At 37.7% G+C, this 24458-nt stretch overlaps 1 protein-coding gene across 4 annotated transcripts in view; it reads right to left on the reverse strand.

Annotated features, from left to right (window-relative positions):
- Window positions 1–20660, reverse strand: part of ADAM22 (ADAM metallopeptidase domain 22) — a 126474-nt gene extending 105814 nt beyond the window's left edge. For all 4 annotated transcript variants that reach the window (XM_067291740.1, XM_067291741.1, XM_013941465.2 and 1 more), the window contains exon 1: window positions 20587–20660. In XM_067291740.1, coding sequence (XP_067147841.1) covers window positions 20587–20597 — 11 coding nt within the window. In that variant the 5' untranslated portion in view covers window positions 20598–20660. The remainder of the gene's footprint in view (window positions 1–20586) is intronic.
- Between the last annotated feature and the right edge of the window lie 3798 nt (window positions 20661–24458).

Genomic DNA, 24458 nt, shown 5'->3' on the forward strand with positions numbered 1-24458 from the left:
TAAAGAAATTGAGGAATGGCAAATCTCCTGGGCTGGATGTCTTTCCAAAGCTACTAGATATGAGGAGACATTGTCACAGATGAGCTAAAAAATACTCAGGCAAAGTCCAAAACAACAAAAAAAAATCACTTGAGAGACTGCTGGAGCAATGTCATGCTGCTCTTGATGTCTAAGTAACTGCAATATTCACACTGGAAAAGTTCAAAGGGGCAGCTGAGTAAAAGGCATACTTTCCTGGGGCAGGTATTCACCCTAACACAGAAAAGTGTCTAGCACCCCAGAGACCCATCACACTCAGCATCACTGGTTTGAAGAAAAAATATTTGATCCATCACAAAGACAACATATCTGAAAAACACTGAAACTTATGGCTTCTCCAGGAATAATGTTCAGATCATTGCATGTTATTGTGGACAAGCAGAACATAGTATCTGAGTTAACAGCAAACAGCCAGGCTCAGAGTGACACCAGGAGGGCAACATGGATGTATTCTCTCTCTCCATTTTAAATAATTTTAGATGAAATAATAGAAATTCAATCAATGGAAACATTACAGGATTAGAAAGGATGTGATGGAAGAAGCACTAGTAGCAATAGGTGAATGGAGTAAGTGAACAGTAAGGACAGAAAAGGCAAGCAACCATTTTCTAAGTTTTATGAGATGTGGCAACACCAGCATGAGAAGGAAGATGACAATATACAACACGGCAGCCATCAGCTGCCTGCTCCATAGCACAGATCCATGGATGCTGAAAGAGTAAGAGCTTTGTGTTATTTTCACGACTATGCTTTCTTAAAGGCCAAAGGAGAGTCAGTTGAAAGTTGTAAGATCCTGTTTATTCAGAACTGGGCACTGGCTGAAAAAGGGAGATTTTTCAAAAGTGGTTAAACTTCTCTGGTTTCTTACTAGATGTTCAGCTTGAGATTTTTTGGTGTTTGGCATTGTCCTAACACTGTGTTTTTCATATTTAAATTTTGTGTTAAAAAAAAACAATAAATAACTGATAATCCAAAAGGCATTAAACTAGTATTGAGGGAGAAAATTGCCACTATACAAAGGACTGGACAGGATTTGCGTACCATTCAACCTTGTAATAAATAAACAGTGCTTCTACAGATGATTACCCAAAAAACAAACTCTATTCTAAAAAACTTTTTAACATGATAACTTATCAGATAAATTGTCATGAGACAATCCTTAATATCTCATTGATGATTATACCTGGGGTCAATGAAGTACAAACTGTGACATTCACGCACACTGCTGAAACCACTAGGATGGGATCCTGGCATAATATTAAAGTTATTATATAAATATATATATATACATATATATATAAAGTTATATATCATTATTATCCACTGATTATACAAACTGAGAACATAACCACTTATTTGCAGAATACTGAACAAGGCCAGAGAGTTTGAATAATGACAGTTATTTCAATGTGGGTCTGAAACAATTCACTGAGGTACACATAAGGAAAAAGGCAGAAATAAAAAACAGCAATTCATAAACAAAGTTATCTGCTCACACCCTCTAACTGTATACACCTTTTCTTAGTCACTGTATTAGTGAATCCTCATTGTTTTTCAAACAGAAGTCAACACCAGCCTAATCCCTGACAAACTGCCATGGATTACTGAAGCTTTTCTCTAACTATCTCAGTTTAGCATGCATCCGGCATCAGCTCTCACAACAAAACCTAAAACCATTAATGGATGCCTAAGAAAACAAGGCAGCTAGCAAATCTGTTTTGAAAATCCCTACTTAGATTGATTTGCAGAAGAAACCTCAAATCAGGTCTCTCACATCCCAGGAAAATGCTTCAAATACCAGGCTTTTGGAAAGCTTTTGATTTGCTGTACTAAATAATCATTGTGTCTAAAAGGCAAATTCTGCAGCCAACTCCTTAGGGCACCCACCCGGGGTGACGAATTTGATCCAAGTCCTGTATCAGGTACTGAGAATTCTCATTAAACAGGGAAGTGTGACTTGTAGAAACACGAAACTTTTCTTACTCAAGCTGCTGTTTACTGACAGCAACGGTCTGACTCTCAATTTACTAGTGTGCAAGCAATTCTGCTTTACCCATTTACAACAGCATAAAATTATCATCAGTATCTGTTGAGAAACACCTAATGCATCTCCAGGTGGTTTTTCTGTATATTGATTATTACCTCTTCTGGTCTACTTTTTGACTGGCTAATTTAAATTCCTTTGTGTCCTGGCTCCCTTGTGGTGAATTAGAAGGTTTTCTTTGCCACATGGTCTAAGAAGGGGAAAGGATTCTTGATTTCTGATATGCCTGCTCTGCGGCTGAGAGCTGAGAGGTGCCTCCCCCATCTTCTCTTGTAACTCTGTCTCTTCCCATAAGTAATAACAGTAGTCCATAGCAAAGGTCGTTAGCTAGGCTCAGAAACCTTAGGGAAAATGTAACAATGTAGTTACAATACATTAAAATTGCATAAAAATGCTGCTTTAAAATTATACAAAACCCCTATACTATCCCAGTAAGCATACATGTAGCAGTTTCTATAGACAGCTGGTGTTTAAGATCATTCTACTGCTGGTTTCTGCTGGTTAGCTTGTTAATTTTCCATGCACATTGACATAACCTTAAATGCTTTCGTTAGGTGGCAGCTGAGAAAGCAGGGTCTGAGCTCTCAATGGTGCACAAACATTGGCCTCTTAGTCCCATAAATATTTAGCTCTGTTTGGCTTTCCAAGGACAACTGAAAGAGACTTGTAAACGATGCTGGTAATTACTGTACTTGGAAAACAAGGAGAGATACTTTCCTGGAATATAGGATGCGGCAAAAGGGATTTTAGATCTGAGGCCAAGTTCTTTTTTAGGATGTTTGCCTGCAGCTCCCACTGAAGTCAACCAGAACTACATATGCTCATCCAAGTGCAAAATTTGACATACAATATTTATTTTATGCTATAAACAAGTCTAAATAGAGAAAACATGAAATGCGTAACTGAAAACTAGCTATTAGGTTCTGATAAAGCAGAACCAAAATACAAGTTCAAGAGCATAACTCAGTACGCCATAGCCTGCATGCAATCCCATTAGCATCCTTCTCCTCTTTTTTTTGCTGGGGTGACACAACTGATGTAAGACATAGGTATTAATATATCTTTGAATTCACAAGTGGATTTCTGTGTAGAAATATCCAAGGACTGATGGGCCAACAATATGGAGAACATCTCATTACTTGCTCATTCCCCAGCCATTCCCCCGAGTCCCATGCTGTCAATTAGGTAGCACCATGGTGGTCTTCCTTCTTGCAGTGCAAGTAGGAAGGAACTCATGTTACTGGCAACAAGGGGTGAAGGGATTATGTTCACTCACTGACTTACAGTGACCTGCAAATGATTTTCAAAATCTTTTCAAGCTGCTTTCAATATACCAAAAACATTGGAAATGTCCACATTTTTCCCCTTTGGAGGTGAGCTTGAACACCTTTCTTACTCTTGCTGACACAGTTTAGTGTCACTGTGTTGTCTGCATGTTGCTACTTCAGTTTCTCCATGACAAGAAGAGGTGCAAAGAGCTTAAAATAAAATATCTCAGTCATATTCTCTTAAACTGAAGTAGTTTAAGACAAATGCTTTTTTATAACAGGCTTTGCAAGGACCAGCTAGTAATTGCCTTGTTTTTCTCCCCTGTCCATTTTCATGAGAAACACGAGTTGCTCTCAGGAATTATCTGCATGATTATCAAAGTGCAAGAACGGAATCAAAATTTCAAAAAATTCTGCTAGGAAGTGTTAAAATACATCTCCCATGTGAGACTTCTAGTCCAGCATACCCATTACCTGTATCACTCTGCTGTCTGCACACTCAGACAATGTCTAGACAATTCTGTTGTAAAGAACAGTCTTTCCATGGTGCTATTAGGAACAGAGTCACACAGGAATTACTCTAAATATTAAATGCAGACAAATTTACAAAGGCAGAAGGAGGGAAGGAAGGAATATATATATGTATATATTTTTATAAGTGCGTGTGTGTACACACATGTGTTTGTTTAAAAAAAAAAATCACAGAGGAAGTTACTGATATAATTCATCATGCTATTTATCAAGAAGGGTCTCGTGACCTTGGAATTCCCAGTAACGAGAGACCTGCTTGACGGTGTCAGGTAACACACAGCTTGTTTGGATTCTCTGGACAGTCTTTACTTATTTCCAAGTGAATTATACAATTAGCTAATAGTGGAACTCTACTGGTCTAATTCAGCTTTACAGAATGCACCAACATGAAGTCTATCACAGTGACCCAGAGAAAAGATAAATATAAATCAGACTACCTAAAGTTTGCTCTATTTTTTTCCTCTACAAAGTTCAGAATGTCAAAAGCAGCAGCACATATTCAGTATCTCTCAAAAGTAATTTTTAGTACAGCTCAAGACATCATCCAGTGAATTCCCCCTTCTTTGTACTTGCATGAAAATCCTGCTGTTTCAGAGAATGTTGATATGAGATTATTAAGGGAGGAGAAAGATGAAAGAAAACTTTTCAGAAAGTTAATGACAAATTCTCAATATTGTATTTTAATGATGAGTCTATCCAACAAGGTTTACCAAAGCTATTCTCAATCCTTCTTTGATGGGTTTAAGAGACAGAACAAGTTTACCAAGAAAAAAATTACATTTAAAAACTGCCTCAGTGAAATCTGTTTTTAAAGTACTTTTAACAGTTAACAAAAATAGCAAGATCAGTAAAGTCAGAAAAAAAAAATCAATAGGTAGAAACATTAACGGCATTTAAATGTGCAATCCCTTAAAAGAGAGAGGGATTTTTCTGTATTAATGCTTAACTAGAAATTATGAAGGTGACTATGAAAAACATATCCAGATATATGACTGATTACACAGCATTCAGCCCTGCACAGGCATAAGAATTTTGCACACTAGGTTTCTGGAAACTTTATTATTAGAGTTGTTTATGCTGTTTGCCAGTACACACACATAAAAGAGCTATGATTTCTTCAAACAACTTCTGAAAGTGTAAATCCCAGAGAGATTAAACCATTCTAAAGAGTGAATAAATATAAAGTTATGGGAATGTACACTTTCCTCCCCCTTGTTCCCAATATTGTTACAGGCAGAATCACAATTATAAATGTCCGTGAAACATCCTGAAGTGCCTGGGTGCCAATACAAATCACAGAACCACAGAATGGTTGAGGTTGGAAGGGACCTCTGGAAAACATCTAGTCCAACACCCCTGCTCAAGCAGGGTAACCTAGAAAACACTGCACAGGATCGCATCCAGGTGGGTTTTGAATATCTCCAGAGAAGGAGACTCCACAACCTCTCTGGGCAACCTCTTCCAGTGCTCTGTCACCCTCACAGCAAAAAAGTTTTTCCTCATGTTCAGAGGGAACTTCCTGTGTTTCAGTTTGTGCCCGTTGCCTCGCGTCCTGTCGCTGGGCACCACTGAAAAGAGTCTGGTCCCATCCTCTCGACACCCTCCCTTCAGATACTTGTACACGTTGATAAGATCTCCTCTCAGCCTTCTCTTCTCCAAGCTAAACAGGCCCAGCTCTCTCAGTCTTTCCTCATAAGAGAGATGCTCCAGTCCCCTAATCATCTTTGTAGCCCTTCGCTGGACTTGCTCCAGTAGTGCCACATCCCTCTTGTACTGGGGAGCCCAGAACTGGACGCAGTACTCCAGATGGGGCCTCACCAGGGCTGAGTAGAGGGGAAGGATCGCCTCCCTCGACCTGCTGGCAACACTCTTCCTGATGCAGCCCAGGATACCATTGGCCTTCTTGGCCACAAGGGCACATTGCTGCCTCATGCTTAACTTGGTGTCCACCAGCACTCCCAGGTCCTTCTCTGCAGAGCTGTTTTCTAGCAGGAAAGGAGTCCTCCAGGACGCTTGTTGTGTGCCCTGCACTTCACAGCTCCCTGTGATCCAATCCAGCCCTCTCTGCCCCAACTGTATGCCAGCTCCCACAGGGATAACGTCGGGGGGGGGGGGGGACGACAACCCTGCCTGCTTAATGTCTTGGCTTCTCCAAGAGAGATGCATGGGTATGGGTCATGCTTTCTCTTTCTTCCTCCTGAGCAGAAGCACTCCCTTCTCACCCCTGCTCACCCCAGCAAAGAACAAAAGCAAAGTATTTATAGAACACCAGGCAAGAGAAACAATTGGTCTAGGTGCTTCAGTACTCCACACACAGGGGAGAAGACGAAGAGGTCTCACCACCAAAGTCTGAGAAACACACTTCAGCCCCTCAGGAAGATCAGATCAATGGAAAGATCAAAGTTAGTGCCCAACTTTCATGCAAAGCTCAATGTGATACTAGAACCCCAAACCCAAAAGATATACTATTAATAAAGCAATAGTTCATTATCTCACAGTATTTGGGGGGGGGGGGGCATCAGTAGTACAAAAGATTAAATGAGATCACCCTTTATTACCTCAGTACCATCTATTTCTTTTGCACTCTGTCCTTGAGATCTGATACCAGTAGCTTTATGTGTCAAGCTTTTGGGGGAAAATCACACAGGGCCTCAGCCTAAAATGTTCAATCATTTATTAGAAGCATAATCATAAAGAAAGGTTCATCTTTTGTCCTTTGGGTAAACCCACAAGTCACATTCCATTTTTTTTACTGGTGAAACAACCAACTATGAATGTGTCGGATTATTATTGACAAGCATCTCACCATGTGAAATCCAACACTCAGTGTCTGAAGGTCTACACTCAAATGTTGTTAAGTCCTAACCTGAAACAGACTTTGATGGAAACAGCATCAGCCAACAAATGTGTATGTTTGGACCTAAAGTGTTTCATTTCTGCTGTCCAGATGCAGCAAGACTGAAATGAAGGTCAATTCAAATAACCTTCATAGTTCAAAAACTAGATAAATACACATAACTTGGTCATCAGGGGAATGGTAGAAATTCATTAGTAACAGCCCCTCTTCTTTCAGATTCCCAGCTGCAAAATTACTTTGGTCATACCACCAAACAAAGAAAATAAACACATTCAGTAACAAGTGATGAAATACATCTTTCAAAGTCCCTGTCTATCTAAGAGGTCATGCAAAGGGAAGAGCAAAGCGTGAATAAAGCATAACTGCCTAATTTAAGTGGCAACACATCCATATATTTGCAGACCGTCAGAACATTATTATATCTCTACCTACTGTAAAATTTCTAGCACACAAGAAATCCATTAGCAGGGATTTTCTGGCAAACCACCAAAGCAAAATACATCCTCTTATATCAAAAAGAAAGGAAGATCAAAGAACAATTATGGATAAGTACAGACTAAAGATCAGCAAGCTCTCCCAGAAAATACACTGTAATACAAGGTTTAACAACTCTTGTAAAAAGAGAAAGCCAAAGAAATGCTCTAACTTTGTACCAAAGCAAAGGCTGTGAAAATATAAATGAAAAAATCCAGCTACCATTTCTCATTAACACTGGAAATCTATTTATATTAATCTCTTTAGCTAGATTTGCCAGCTCCTTTGCAGTATCATATTTGGCTCGATTTTGTAGTTTCTCTGCAGCTTCACATTTTGGGATTTCCACTTGTTGTTGAGCAATTTACATGAATGAAGCGAAATAATCCAAATTTATTCCCTGGCTAATTTCTAGAAATTTTCCTCAGTGAACAATTTGGCCATAGGTAGACACGCACTGATATTCTGAAGCCTCTGGATAGATTCCTGTCTCCAACAAAGTCAGTAGAAGTCCTTTGTTTCTTACCATTAAGTAAAAACAGAGGTGATGCTAAAACACATGGCAACATAGTAGAAGACTTTTTTCCCTTCAATGATATTTAGAAATGACTCTCTCTTTAGGAAGTGAAGATGTTGCTGAATTTCCTTACTTCTTTGCTTTGAAAGTATGAGTAACTCCACTAAAAAAAAATATTAAGTCAAACTCTTTTTTCCTCCTTTTCTCTCAGTGTAATTTCATTGACTACTATCAAAATTTGACAAACCAAAGGAAGAATGTGATAAGAGCAATAACAAGCAGAGCTGAGGCTGTCTCTGTGAACTGGAGGTTCAGAAATGGCACCGTTTTGCTCTAACTAAACTGCTTTGTAGAGGGACAACCTTTAATACCATTTTTTCTTTTTTTTTTTGGCTGGCTTGCTTAGGCAGAATACTAGAGACCAAAATTACTGTCTTCAAAAAGACAATGTGATTTTCTCTTATAATGATCTATCTTAACAATGATTTGGAGTCTCAGAATTGATACTATGGTATATTTGATGACATGTAGCCAGGGGCCTAAAATCTGTCATGACCTTTGGACATGAACGCTTTCATTTTGTTCTTGTGAAACAAACCTCATGTCTTTGATATTTAGGCCAATCTTAAGTATGTCCTCGGGAGGGCTTTTGCTTCAGGGGAAGAATGATCTGAATTGTAAAAATGACCTAAGAAGCATCAAGGGCGCTACTTAAAAAAAAAAAAGAAGTCTCATATCAGCACATAAATTTACATCATGAGATGAGAAAGGTATTGCAAGCACTTTGCTGTAGATTGTTTAAATGCATAAAACAGCATAACAAATCCCTTTCCTTTCTTCTGCCTAGCTGGTACCTAACATATACATATTTTAAATACAGCTGAGGAAGTTACCGTCTCTTAAATATGACCAGCTCCTTGTACGATACATACATATGTACATGCAAGCCAGAGACTAGGCCTACGATGTACCAAGTGCTTCTTGTGGTGAGCTCTACATGCTCAAATGCAACTTCCACTGCAGCTGGAGAGACAGAAGAAAGAAACAGACTTTTTGGACTGACTGAGGAGCCCCAGGAGAGCCTCCAGCTCACAGTACCTATGTCCAGTTTTTCCACTTATCCCAAAATGTCTATTTATATCCTCCCAATAGCTCCGTGGGAAAGAACAAGGAGATCTGATACAAGGTAGGCAACAGTGAAAAAAATCAACTTGGCTATTAAAAAGCTGGATTATAAGTGTTTTTATTTGCTTGGAGAAAGGAGGAAAGAAGAATTACAAGCAAAAAGGTTCTTTTTTCAGATTCACCTTTTACATCTCAAAGAAGGGCAGAAGCCCAATTTAGAAGAAATATCTCTTTGTAGGTCATCTTTAATAAAAGTACAGAGTGACTCTCCTTCATCTCACTGTGTATCACACCAAATGACAGCATTTTATTTCCTTTGAGACAGAAGAAATAAAGTAAATGGAACAGAATGAGAACACACAATAAATACTTCCTAACATTGTTTTGGCTTTTTTTTTTTTTTTTTAAATAAATAGAACTATCATCATGTGACCAGACCTTTAGTCAATTGATAAATGGATCTCTTCTAGCCCACATGAAGTTATTTGTATTACAGGGTAACAGGCACGATTCCATATTCCTAAAACACTTGAAAAGAAATAGAAAAAGGATAAAAAGGTTTGGTTTTTTTTTTTTCTCTCCCAATAATGTACCATAAAACAGCCAAATGGCTCAGTGTTTCTATTAGGATTATCTGATGGTACATTTCATTAAACTACTTAATATATTCATGTAATGCAAACTGTTCTGTATTTCAGTCAAACAGATTTTAATGTCTTACTTGATGAGCACAGTAAATAAGGTATCTTTCATTGCTTGAGTTTTTGATTCATTTGATACTACTTAATAATGGAACACAGTCAATAAAGAAGTGAAACTAAATAGGAAGCAATCAAGTATTTGAAGAATCTTAGAGACATACTGAGTTCTGTTCAAATCAGAAGATTTTTTAGAATGAAAATCTGATTATCATGTAATTGAAAAAAAGAAGTAATTAGATGGGGCATTAGAGAAGCATCACAGAATCACAGACTGTAAAGTCTGCAAGCCTGGAAAGTATCGAAAGAGTCCAGGTATTTGCATCAAGAAAGGATCAGGTTATACCCAAGCCACTCCTGATCTATGATGTCTCAACAGAGTAAGAATATCTTTGTATTGAAATCGCAAAGAGTTAAAGATTTCACCAGTCAGATATTCATCTATCAAAAACACCTTCTAAATCTTTTGAATGAAAGAGCAGAATTTGTTTTGTTCATGGCTTTCTTCAAGGAAACAAACTCCCTACATTAACTGAGATAATACAATTGTCCCTAACTGAGGTTTACTCACAAGCAGGTCCCAACCAAATGGAAATAATTACATTAAGGACCACACATTGTGTAGAAAGTTTGTTAAAAAGAGACTACTTTCAGCCACTGTGTGAGTGAATGTGAACACACTGGTCTTGAATCTTACTAGCAAAACATTTAAAAACCCTACATAAATTTCACATAATCACAGAAACAAATGGCTGTCGACTTCATGAATACCCCTTTATCTCTGTAATAGACATTGCAAAGAAAGCAGCAGAATCCATTATTTTGATAAGACAATAGAATTTATGTGCACAAGTCCAGCACTGGTATTCACCCAATATGCTAACAAAATATTGTTTTAATAGTGCCTGTTGATTCAATCTCTGGAACAAAAACACTTTTCTTAAGTAGAACCACTATCCTGAGTACAACTGGGTTGAATTACTTATTCCTCATGCAAAAATCTTGAAGAATTAAGCATTATGAGTGTGTCCGCTGATAGTTCTTCAGCCTTCTTTTAGGTCCTTCAGTTCCCCCTAAAAAGTCTAATAATTTCTACTGTTTTCATTCTCCGTATCTTCATTCCTAGCTATGCGCTTCACCCAAGGACAGAGGATTTCAACTCATTTCATTGCTTAGCTGAGGATATTATTTGAGCCCCAAGCTAAAGGGTCCACAACACACAACTGCTATTTTTAATGTACACACACGAAAGGTCAAGATGCCAAAGGAGTTCCCAAGGAGGAAGTGAAAACCCACACAGAGTGGCTGGACAAGAGAAGGACGTGAAGAGGCATGGGAAGGGAGTTGTCTCAGCAGGAACCTGCAGACGCCGGGGAGAGAAGCTCTGCAAATTACATCACACACAACACCCTATTCCAGTTCAAAGTCATGCATTTTCATAGTTACTATTGCCTTGGTGCATCTTCTCTGACAAATATTTATATGTAACAAGTCATAGGACAGTAGTAGTGTTGTAGCCATGACCGTGTGAGAATCTAAGTGAGGCAAGGTAAATAAGAGATAATAGCTTTTACTAGACCAACTGATACAACTGTAGGAATAAAAGATTTGCATTTGGAAACACAGATCTTATTCTAGTTGTTAAACCAAAACAAAAAATAGAGTTAGTTGAAAATGTCACTTTTTTTTTTGTATTTGTTACTTTGTTACAGAAGTTACAGTAAAGTACATATAATCCAAAAGTTCATGTAAAAACTCTAATGACCAAACTAATGTCAGCATGTGAGGACATAATTCCACTTTAACAGTTAATCCAGAAATTATACTTTGACTATCAAAAACAATTTGTAATAACTATCTCCAAAAAATATAATTAATTTTTCTTTTTAAAAATTTCAAAATGTCTAGATGTTGTTAGCTTGTTAAAGTCACTGCCACTTGGGGACACTCAGCGCTTAGCAGAAGAAAAATTCAGAGACACTGAAACATGTTAAGCAATTTGATTGTTCCCCTAGTTTAAGCAATTTTATTTTAAAGAAGATCTGAAATATAGTACATGACAGATCTGTATGCATGAGATATCTCTGTATAAGATATATAGCTCTTAAATGATCTGGTAATCTAAGGAATGTCATTAGCAAGAAATAAAAACATTATAGTAATAAAATGATGATGTTTCTCCAAAATAATTAATTAATTGTATTCCTACACACACAAATATACAGTAATACATACTCTTACATTCTCTATAATTTCTTTTGTTTCAAAAAAATTTTAGCACCCTGAAAAGGCAATTTACTCAATGCTAATAATCTCGTGTTTTCAAACGTTATTCTTCTGAGAAGTCAAGAACCATTGAGCTTTAAGTGGTATTTCAGAGGCATCAGGGGAATTCTCATACAGGTACTTAGAACTATCTTCTAGTGATGCACTTTGAAATAATAGATGAATGAAAGAAATTACCTTTCTTCATTTTCACCAGAATGCCAAATAGGCACTTTGCAAGCACTTCCAGAGACGTCACTTAAGCTTTCCAAGTCCTGGTCCAACTGAAGTCAGTAGCCAACTTGTGCAGATTTCAACAGCCCTTACCAATAGCTGATACTAAATGAACAATTGCTCTAGAAGATCTCAATGTAATGCATTACATGAATCCCTGTTCCCTTAAAATCACTGGCAAAAATTCTTTTCACTTTAGCAAAGCTAGGTTTTTAAGACTAGCGTTTACTATTTACAGAAAAACGGGGGACACGGCTACACATCCGCCAGGCCAATGGAAACATCCATACTACTTCAGAGAGCAATTTTAGAGTAGTATTGACAATAACATCACATTGACAGAATAAATTTACATCACTGAACTGAAGGCTCTGCATCTCACAACGAGAGATATACAAACACAATATATACACACATATACAAACACAAATATACAAACACTGTATTTAGCCATCTTGTTCCACACACATGCGCACACTCTTCTCTCCCCTCCTCCCCTCTACCCTGAGGCTTGCACTGTAGTCTTCCATTAACTTCAGAAGAAATAACATTTGCAGTCTGACTCTAAAAAGAAACAGAAAACTAAAATTCATACTGAATGGTTCATACTCTCCAAGAGAGAAATCATAAAATTCTAAAACTAAAAACTACAAGTGCTTCACACTCATAGCTTATGTCATTGCGAGAGTCCTTAATAAAATCTGTGCAGCTAGTATTCAGGATTCGCTCAAGGAAAAAAAATCTTGTAACCCTAACCACAATTTCTTTTATGGTAATTCTGAAAAAGCAAACTAGTAGTGGGCTTACATGCCATATATATATCTCCAAGCATCAGGTAGAGAGGCTAAAAGAAAAAAAGAAAGAAAAAAAACCCATACATTGACAATAATAGAGGAGTAATCACAGCAGAAATATTAATCTAAAACTAAATAGTAATATTAAAAAATAAAATATAACAAAGTTATCAAATTTACCTTTTCAAAATTTATCTTAAACATAATGGAATATTATACAGAACAAATTAAAGGAAAGCAATATAATTATTGATAATTAACATAGGTCCATGGAAAAATTGTCCTGTCAAACTAACCAGGTATTTTTCTTGTATAGGATTCAAATTCAATAATGGTAATAGTGCTGATATAATAAGATCAAAGACTGTAGTCCATATTTACTGAATAGTGAATTCAAACCTCAGAATCTCAGACCTGGGGACTTAAAAAATAAATAAATCTTGGGAATTGTGATGGATAATCAATCAAATGAGACTTCCCACTCTGACATAGAAGTAAAAATGGTGCTTGTGTGATTATTATATGGATTAAGTATACCAAATAGAAACACAAAGTTTGTGCTACCTCTGTATGGGCTAAAATACAATACTGAGTCTAAATTCCAGCATCTACAGTTCAGCAAGGATGTTGATAAACCGGAGAGGTCAGAGACGAGGCACAGGAATGATTAAAGACCTTAAAAGATGCCTTATTATCAAAGATCCAGAAGCTCAACCTATGTACTGAAACAAAAAGAAGGCTGATATGCTATAGGTACTGACACAGGAGGACAACTCAATACTATGGAGCTTTTTCAGTCTAGAAATAACACTCAAAACTCCAACACTGAGGGTAATTAACTATTGCAACAATTTCTATTTTGACAAATTCTTCATTACTATACTTCTTCAAAGCAAAACTGGAAAATAGATATAAAAGGCAGGAATCCTTAGTTACGATGCTACACAGGTCTAATTACGTAATCCCAGTCATTCGTTCTATTGTTATAATCTGTTTAGTAGTTATCACTAGTAAAACCTTGAGTTTTGTCTTCTTCTTTTTTTTTTTTTGTCTTTTAGCCCTAATAGAATTAGTTGGCAGAAATCTCTGTAGAGCTGACATTTTTCAAAGGATAAAACTTCTAAAGATAAAAATCATAAGCCACTCAAAAGAATTTTTTCCAAAAGTGTACAACTTGCTATCCAAAATGTGCTAACATAAATGAAGATGCACAATAAGTGCCTCCCAGAGAACAAAATCAACCTTCAGAATTAAGCTACAATATAAGGGAGAAAGTGTTTAACTCTGGTTTGCAATTATGACTATATATACACTAATTTTTCACCAAAGATTGCAGGAAAAGTGAAATGATTTGCAAAACAGAACTGTGAAAGAACAATCCGGTTTGGCCAGGGAGGGTTCTGATCACAGAGCACGATAAAAATCCCTCAAATCACAAGCCAAACAATAATTCAAAAACACAACAGAACATCAATCAGTACCTCATTCAGAAGACCTGGATCTGGTCTATATTGGGCTACCAGTGAATACGTACTAAATGTTACAATTACACATACTTTCAGGCTGCTCTCATACAGTGCAAAAAGGCATTATTTTAAGTGAGAATCAATTACCAAAATGCAACCATACCAAAGTGGGCATCCTCAGCCTGTGCACATAGAGCCTGAGTAAGAAAATGAACATAGCTTAAACTCCCTGCATCCCCAAAAGTTCCAGCTGCTCGTGAGAGCAATTGGGACTGTATGTACCAAAGGCATGCACTTAAGTAACTAGTGAGGGGTTGGGCTAGACTTTAGGGAGACCCAGAAAAGCTGAAAGTGAGCTCTGCTCCTCCTCCAGTTTGATCTGACCATCACTTACAACTTACAACATCTAGGTATCCAAGCAGTTACCCAGATTCATTACAAGAATAACAGCGAGCATAAAGACTGGAACACATTTATATCAGGAATGACTGACTTGTCAGCTTCCATCCAGAGGTAGAATCCAGCACATCATGTGAAACCACTTAACTGCACACCGGCTTTTTTGCAGATGATCAGAAGGAATGCAAGACTCAGCAGGGCGAACAGAGGAGAAAGATTTACCAGAAATGGTAAGAGTCAGAAATTGTATAACTGCATTTTTCAAATCAAGTCAAGAAGCTACCCTTTCAAATTCCACGCAGCCAAATGTTTACAATTTAGAGCAAATTTAGGAATATGTTTTTCATTTACAGCTTACATGACACATTGATATCAGTGTTAGAGACCATTTGCCAAGAAAAATTACAAACAAGGTTTTAGCAGTCTGTCTCACAAAAAAGCTGGCACTTGTCTGTCAAGCTGCCTTTTATTTCTGATTCTGTAAGGTTTTCAAAACCCTAGTTAGAACACATTCCTAATAAATATTCCCCTCAAGGAATGAGGAAAGTCTGTATCCTTCTCACCAGAAGCTACAAAAACTATTCTGTGGCATAGCAGAATAATTAATTTCTAGAGTGCCAGGAACCTTCAAGAATCATTAGCCATAAATATTTTAAAGTAAGATCAGAATATTCAAAATACCTAACAGTATTTTCTGAAGGGGCTTCTTTGTTTTTTGCCTACTTTTTTTAAGCTAACAGAAAAAGTCATTTGTTTTCCACATATACAATAGAGTGATTGCAGATTTTTTTAAAGTTGCCTCATTTGAAATTTCTGAGCCTTCTGAATGTCTTTGGTTATCATGACTATGGAATTGTATACATTGCTGGTACACCACTGGGACACAATCAGGCATTCACTGGGAAGAGAAGTGCATGTGCACTTTCTAAAAGACAGCAGTGTTTTTGAACATTTCTTGCCTCGCCTACTACTTCTTTATTGATTATTTTCCACTAACACATGGATCAGAAGAATTAGATTTCTGTATTGCAAGAAGAGAGCAGGTGGTGATTACACTGCCACCCTAGTCCCCGAGTGTCAGTAGGAGGGACGGAGCAGACCTGAAGTGCTGAATATCAGCTTGAAATCCTTACTTATGTTCATGATCCTTCAGAGCACGTACCCATACCTGAGGATCTCACACGACTGACGCACTCATTCTCACAAAAAAGCCATGATCAGGGAAGGACTATTTTCCTCATCTTAACATGGGGAACCAAGGCCCGCATGGGTTGCCAGGATGCTCGGGGGAGCGCTCCAAATTCCCAGATTCCCGCGGGCAGAGCTCCTGGTGTCCATACTGAGACTTGTAGGTGGCCTCAGATCAGACGGCGCTCGGGCTCAGACCCGTGCTCGCTGCCCACCTCAGGGACAAGTGGCATGGGAGCCCCTGCGCGAAGGATGCTGCTGCAGCGAGGAGGGACCGTGATGGTCCTTCCTGCCTGACATGGGTACCACAAAGAGAACCTGCAGCGGACACACAGCGCCAGGGTCTGCCCACGCTCCAGAGAAGCAGATGCTGTATTTTTCTGATGAACAAACTATATTATAGCGTGCACTTTCCCAATCCAACAAAGTTACAGCTTTCCTTGGTCCGTTCTGCAACTGGATCTCTGCTACCTTGCAAGCAAATGGAAGCACTCTGGCCCAGGTCTCCTCAGATAGATGCAAGTGTTTCACAGCAACAGAAGTACCTCAGAGAGGCCTTCGGAAACGTGCTGAATTTCCTGCTGAGCTCTGCTGTTTAACGATACAATTACAACCCAAGATGAAAGTGTAAATGGTCACGTGGCAACATTTAAGGAGAAATATCCTGCATGAAAAAAGAAATATCCATTTACTGAGTCACAAATCCTACAACAGCATCAGAAACTTCAGGGGGAAAGAATTTAAAAAAAAAAAAAAAAAAGCACATCTAATTGCTATGCACCTCATGCACAGTTCTGGGTGGATGGCCAGATCTGGATGTGCTCTGAAGGAGGAAAGCCTACGAGCAGCACCAGCATGCACAAGCTAATGGTCAATTCCGAGATTTGCTAGTGCTGAAGAATGCATTAATGACGATGACCACAGAAAACACAGCTCCATTATATGCAGTTCTCAATGCAGAAGGATACTGAGGCAATGGTTTCATAAGAACACTGATGCAACTAATGCATTTCCTAACCTTTGCCTAAGGGACTGAACCTTTTAAATATACAGCTAATTTGATCTAAAAGCTCCTTTGTAAATACGTTAGCCAGTTGAACAGAAAAAAAAAAGTTGAAAAAGAAACACTATCTTAAAAAAAGCTTACTGTAGAGACACTGTCACAGCTCAGGACAAAAAAGAGGACAGAAAGATGATACACGGGAAGAAAATGCCATCACTGCAGAAAAGGAAACTACACTGTAATTATCAGCTTTTTAGGCCTTTTACCCCCCAAAATATTATTTAAGGTAACATTTGAGTGTATCTCGCTTCTGCATTTAATGTGAACAAACATGCATTTAAAACTGGATGAAATCCAAAACCAGCAGAAGTATACAGATTTAAATGTTTAATTAATTTGACATACGGTAATGCCAGTTGGAAAATTATTTTTCCTTCCCCTTACTTGCCTGCTTAACTGGTAGAATACTCACATTCTGGGCCTTCGATTTTTGTAATATCTAAAATCAGTGTAAACTCTGCCCTTTGGTTCTCTTCCCACCCCCTTTACCTTTCCAGTTTTTTTCTTTCTTTCCAGTTCATTGCAGAGATCAACTTTCAGCCACAGGCCAGTGATGTGAGAGATGGCAAAGGAAAGGACTAGGAAAAGAAAGTTGTTTCAACTAACTCCCAAATTCAATAGCAATGTCTCTCCTATGGTGAAGTGAAGAGACAAAACAGAGGATATCAAGCAATGGAGAAGAGACAGGTACGAGACCATAAAAATTTCTGCCAGCCTCAACCCTTAATGCACAAAAAGATGGAGAGGAAAAGATTGCTAGAAAAACAAGAAAGTTATAAACAACGACAGAGGGGACAATTATTCCTGATGGGGAAAGAAGAGAAAGGAAGGTGTGAATCTTCAGAGAACCGAGTAAGAAGAAAGATGGGAAAATGTACACACAACAGAGTATGAAGTACAAAAGGGTACGTAACAGGGGAATGTGTAACAAAGTATAGGCAAATGCAACAGAGAAAACAGAGATACTGATTGTCAGATAAAAAGAATCAAAGAGAACTTAGAAAGAATAATACAAGCAGAGAAAGAAACAGCCAAAACTAAGAAAATAATCTATTTGCAGACTTTAGGGAACAGGAGAGTATTTTAGTTTATTAACTTATTTAAACCTCTTTGTTTACTACTATAATTTTGATCTTTTTTTCTCCATAAATTGGAAGAATTTTTTCTCCATATGGAAGAATGTACACTTTCACGGTGATTGTTGACTGTTTACGTTGCAACTAGAGATGATGCTCAAATATATTCAGACACACTAGCCATACATCCTAACCTTTGAACAACAAGGTGCGTTGGCTCAATAACTATGAGTTAATTTGAGAATTGTCTCGCAAAACACTTTTCAGATGATGGTTGCTGTGCACAGATCTGTCTTTCTAGGTACAAATATTGCTGCCAATTCCAAAGCATTTAAGTCCCTGTGATTTCACAACAAAGGAGACTGACAAAGGCAGGAGGACTCTCTCTCCTTTCTTACAACCTATGTGTTTTAAGTGATTTGTTTCCCTCTCTGTCCCCCATCCCCTCCTTTAACAGTCTTCAAGCATATATTAAGTGTAAGAGCTAATTTTACCACAGCGGCTTGCCTTGCAATGTTTTTGATATTAGTAGAGGTTCAGCTATAAACAGTAAGCCAGTATTTTTTCCAGAAGAAAACTAAAATCTTGAACCTTGCTCCTTTCAAGCATTCAACTGTTTTTCAATTATAAGGCTACTGTGAGCCAAATTTGTAAACCACTCCCTCAAAAACATGGTGTTTTTCTCTCAGGACATTTAGAAAAATCTACAGATAATATAATATAGAGGGTAAGAAAGTAAAACAAGAGAAAAATATTAATAAGGTTAAAAGTATATACAGCCTTTTGAAAAGAACAGATTTATTCACAGGAATAGCAATTAAGAATGCATTTTAAATGTTGCTGTGGTATTCCTGTCCCTCTTTTTATTTGATGATCTGTCCATAAGCAAATGCAATTTCAGAAACAATTTACATCTTGATTTAAATATCATGATTAATTTCCTTACAGCCTCCTTGTTTTCATTTTGCACAATCTGTGATTTTTTTCATATTATATTACAAAAATAACAGTTCCTTAGAAAACATTCCTCTTTAAGTTGGGTTCTGGCACTCTAATAAGGCCAGATTTTGGCAGTCGTATCCATACAAATACTGGTCTAATGTCATTAAAGACAAAAAAGAATGACATAAAAATGGAATCCAGCTCAAAACAAATCACATTTTAAACATATTTATATATCTTTATATATCTTTTATATATATATATATATTTGTATATTTTATGTAAAAACGAACAAAAAGCCACCTCCAGAGAGCTGTTGCAGTTCATAATAAAATCACATCCTTAGCTTGTCTTTTCATACACTGTTAGTGAATTTATTTACTTTTAAGGTGATCTGAAATTCATATTGAAAGGAAAATCCTGACCTTAGAAATTATTAACTGTGAGCACACGCAATCTGCTACCCAAAATAAATACAGGTTTGTGCAACCTCCTCTCAGCAATGCTTCAAATACATACAAAATTAATATTTTCAAACACCTCAATTCTGTGTAATTATTGCTTTCCACCAGGATATCCTTCCTTTAGCATTCTTTTAAAGTGTGTTAGGTGTTTTAACTTTAGCTGTTTTAGATTTAAAAGCTGACACGTTTAAATCAGTCTCTCTCCCTCTCTCTCTAGCAGTGTAGTGTCTCTTCCCTCTGTAATCAGCAACAATTCACATGTGTTTTTAACTCAACTTATGCACATAAAGAGATTGCCACTGTTTAAAATGTGCCTAGAAGTAAAAGAAGCGAGACTAAGCTGACTTCTTATGCAAGCTGAATTGTTCATCTTTAGAGTAGAAAAACTTGTAGGAGTTCAACAGCTCACTTCTTACACTAAACCATGCAACATTATGTTCAATTATTAGGAGCTGAAAATAATACAATAAATAGAGGATTTATTAAGTATCTACTCTCTTTTCACTTCAGAACAGAAAAGCAAAGCAGCTCCTATTTTAAAATAGCTGTGCTAAAAAGAGACTTTGAAAACTCATTGCTGAAAGCTACACATCAGATTTTAAGTTTACTATTGTTCAATCTTTCCATTTAGACCGAAGTTCACAGTGTGCTCCTGCCTTATAATGCTTCTCTGCTCCCAAAAGACTGTAAACTCATCTGGAGAAACTTCATTCACAACTATTCACCTCATTCTTTTTTGAGGTTTATCTGCAGAGTAATTACTGAATCTCCTCATACTCAACTATGAAAACACTAACAGCTACCAGTTTCCAGCAACTCTATTTTTATATCCAGTGAGATTCTGCATGAGTACAGTAATTTGCCTTCATGGTAGACTAAAAGATTACAAATGAAATTATAAAACAACAACATCAGTTATTCTACAGTAGCTAGTAATTAATAGTAACAAGGGGAATATAAAAATCTACAAAGAAAACAGAGAAAATAAATAAAAAAAATCTAAAATATACTATTCCAAATGAACTCGATACCTAGAAATAGTATTTATGCTATAACAGAACCTCTAAAACCTCCATCAAAAGCTGCCATTTCACTGGCATCAGGTCCTGAACAAAATAGAATAAGATACAGTCATTACTTACTGGTTTAGCATTACATCTAGGATGAAGGATGATCCAAAAGCATCAACTTGGAAGCTGGCTCGAGCAATGTGGGTGGACTGCAATATTAAGAAGACTGAAATTAGTATTCAGCTACTACAAAACATATCATATAGGTTTGTGAATGCAGAAAGTAAATACAAATTAACAATATGCCATTAACCAAATAAAACTACATTGAAATGGACATAGTTGCATTCTATTATATTGAATAAAAAATTTGTTTGTTTTCTCTAATCAAGAATTCCCAACAATACAAACTCACAGAATAAGCCTATGAATTAGTTACCACCTCCATGTTAATCCATCGACACTACAGGATGCATTTCATTTCTCTAACACTTGCATCCTGGGCAAAATCCTGAGCAAACACAACAGGAAAACTTTCTCTAGGTAATGTATTATCTTCATATTAACCTAACTCTAGATACAGACCTGTGAAGAACAGCTTGAATGTTACGGACTTGGTTGGACCAGGATATACTCAGGCATTCTGCTGACATAACATGAATGAAATTGATATTTCAAATATTCTCTCTGTTAAGCAGTGGGATAAATTCTGATCAGCTGCATTTAAAACTTTAACTCACTACCCCATAATCCATCTCTGCCAAAAGGCTTCCAAAACTCCAAATTCCTTAGCAGCCATCAAAACCAGAGAAAACAACAGGGTATTAAACATCTCTGTCTTTCTCTCTTTGCCATATATTTTTTCCGAATTAATGGCTTTCATTCAGTTGTACAAGGAACAAATATATAAGTATTCTGTAACTCACAATCAGCCAGAAATGGAATAATTTATTCTAGTAGTAGAAGAAAATACTCAAGATTTCCAATGGAAATACAAAACACTTGTTTCTAGACCTGAAAAGTCCCAAGAAAGTAAACAGAGATGTTAATTAGAAAAGCTACTTTCAGACATTTTGGAACGGCATCAAGTTTGTTTTTATTTTCCTGCCATTGAAATCTGCACATTAAGATTTGAAACATGTAGACAGAGAAACCTAAAAAAAAGCACTGAAGAGCTATTTACAACTCTATACTACACTTCTCTAAATAAATACAATACAGGATAGTGCAAATGTAACAAATGATTTATTGAAAACACTGGGAAACACAAGACAGGATGGGACAATGTGAATCATCAAATTCACTCTCTCTAAAACGCCTGGCAGGGTTTCAATAGGCATTAAATGCAGAAGAGCTGAGAACATCTATTTTCCCTCCCGCTTTGCTTGTCCCCTCTCCCCGTTTCCCAGCAGAGCGGCTGCTTTCCCATGCCCACGCAGGCGGCGGCGCTGCTCGGGCGCGCTGGGAAGCGCCGCAGGACCCCGCTGCGGCCACGCGCCCCAGCCCGCGCACCGCTTCGTGCCGTCAACGCACTCGCCTCAATTACACCCCTCGAGAGGCCCGGCCGGCACGTGAACGGGTACGCCTGGGACATCCCGCTCACGTATAGGGCTCCTAGAGCGAGGAGATGCTGTCTCTGTGCACTGACACTGTATAGCAGTATATCGGTCCACATTATAGGCATCAGCCTCGCCACGGCCCCTCTTTCACAAGCAGCGAGCCAAGGGAGACAGATTTCCGGCTACTTTGAGCTACAAACACAAGAGTGGCTGTACCAGACTGAGAATTGGGCTCAGCCTATTTTAAAGATTCATAATGGACAAATGGCACTGACATTTAACCTAAAACACATGCAATCCTATTTTATAAAGCACTCTGGCGTACCATTGCCATGAAAGGTCTTTCACCAAATGCAACTGCACACGCAAAGGTGCTGAGCACATGGGACACGGCACAGCAGTTGGCGTTCAGTCTGCGCTGAAACTGTCCCAAACTGTTACTCTTCATCCAGTTTAAAGAAAAACAATAATGGACAGCATAAAACAAACACACATGGGAAAAAGTTTCCAGGACAATGAAAGCTCTGAGAGGAGAAGAGAGGATGAATTCCTTAACTATAAAACTCATATGGAAAAGTTTATGTATATATTTGCTGTTGAGCAACATGGCACAATTAAAAAGAGGGAAATCTTTTAGAGAACTTCTGAGGACAACTCCTCCGCAAAACTTACACAGTCGTGGAGAAGGAAGAGCCTCGCTCGGGTTGCACTACTCTGCTAGAAAGTAAAAGACCCCAAGGGGCTTCTCCAACAAACCACCAGTCCTGCACGCCTGTAAGGAGGTCCCTATCTGAACAGTAGGTAAGGAGCACTAAAGTAAGCTTGCTTCACAGATGAAGAAGGGGCCAGAATGCTTACTTACACTTTACTACCCTTATTTTATACAATGGCACCAACTGAACTAAGGAAAAATGCACAACAACAAAAAAAACACACACACACACACACACACAAAAAAAACTCCACACACAAACACCTCAGGAAAACTTCTTGTATTAGAGGCTGCTCAGGCTGAATGCTGTCAATAAAAAGGCCTGGCTTCAGCACTGCAATGAATATGCACGCAAAATTACATGATGAGAAATTCCAGATATTTAAGTTATGTTTTAGAAGGATGTAATATTGACTGGAAAGCTTCTTAGAATGTCTTTTAGTAGACATTATTCGCAGAGTCAGATATTCTTTAAGCTATCCCCATTACAATCTAACCTTCCTTGTAATGCAGGCTGCAGAATTTCACTAAGTGATTCCTATAATTTCTGGATGATTTAGAGCATCTCTCTTGAACAAATGTAAAATCTTTGACTGAGCAACTAAATATTATATACAGTTTACCTCACCTGGGTAAATAATTTCAATGATTAATTACCATCAATATTAAAAGTCTATTTTCCACCCCCAAAAAAACCCTCAAAAATAAAAGGCAGTAATCTCCCCCCATCACCATTTTTTGAATACCTTAATTGAAATTAAGGGATTCAAAGCCAATGCCAAGTGACCCATGCCATAGCTCACTGGTACTTGCAAGTTCCTGGACGGACACCCACAGTACATAGGGACAAGTAGGGCCTGCAGCAGCTAATGCAACCAACAATATAGCAAAAATAACTGTCAACAAATTATCATGTTACCACTGTCATTTCTTTTCCAACACTCAGGCAGCAGAGTTTGCTTTGGATATGGGTTTAAAATTCCTTCTTCTCTAGCTAGGTAAGTCTTCTAGGCAGCTGCTCATCAACAGGATACAACATGCCAAGGACTGAATAGCATGCAAGGGGCCAGTACTAGCTTAGTCACTCACTTGTTCAACCACTGCATGTTTGCTAACCTTAACTAACCTTCATTTACCTATTTGCACACCAGCAACCACCTTCTGATCAAAGGAATAACGCCAGCACAGCTGTTACCTTTTCATCATTACATTATTAATGCAAAGAACATTCTACAGAACTTTACTATTTATATTCGTTAACAACATAGTGATATAGGCCATCATCTAGATCTGTGAGCACAGTGTAACCAAGTCTTCCTTATAACTGTATGTTTGTACCTAAAGAGAATTTGTCAGTAAGGAAGAATATAAAAAAATATAACTTAAATTTCTAAAGGTACATAATAGTGAATGTAGCTTTTGTCATAGAAATATATCAGCCTATGCTAATTTCGCAGTAGTAAGAATATAACTAGAAGTGGAAAAGGGACAGAGCTTTTTTGTTTTAGGTTGTTTTTTTTAACAGCTAGGTATATTGTATCACATTGATCCGGTCTGGGAAATTTCCTCCCCTGAGCATGTCCCTAGCTGATGTATTTCTGAGGTGACTCTAGACGACAGTTATTTGCTGACAAAAGCAGTTGAAGTGGATTTAAGGGGAAAAATGCCTATTAATAAGTTAGGATGAAAAACATTACACAGGTGTTGTAACTACACCCAAGCCAGGTGGTACA

This window comes from Apteryx mantelli, chromosome 2, assembly GCF_036417845.1.
Source record: "Apteryx mantelli isolate bAptMan1 chromosome 2, bAptMan1.hap1, whole genome shotgun sequence".
In the NCBI taxonomy this organism is placed as follows: domain Eukaryota; kingdom Metazoa; phylum Chordata; class Aves; order Apterygiformes; family Apterygidae; genus Apteryx; species Apteryx mantelli.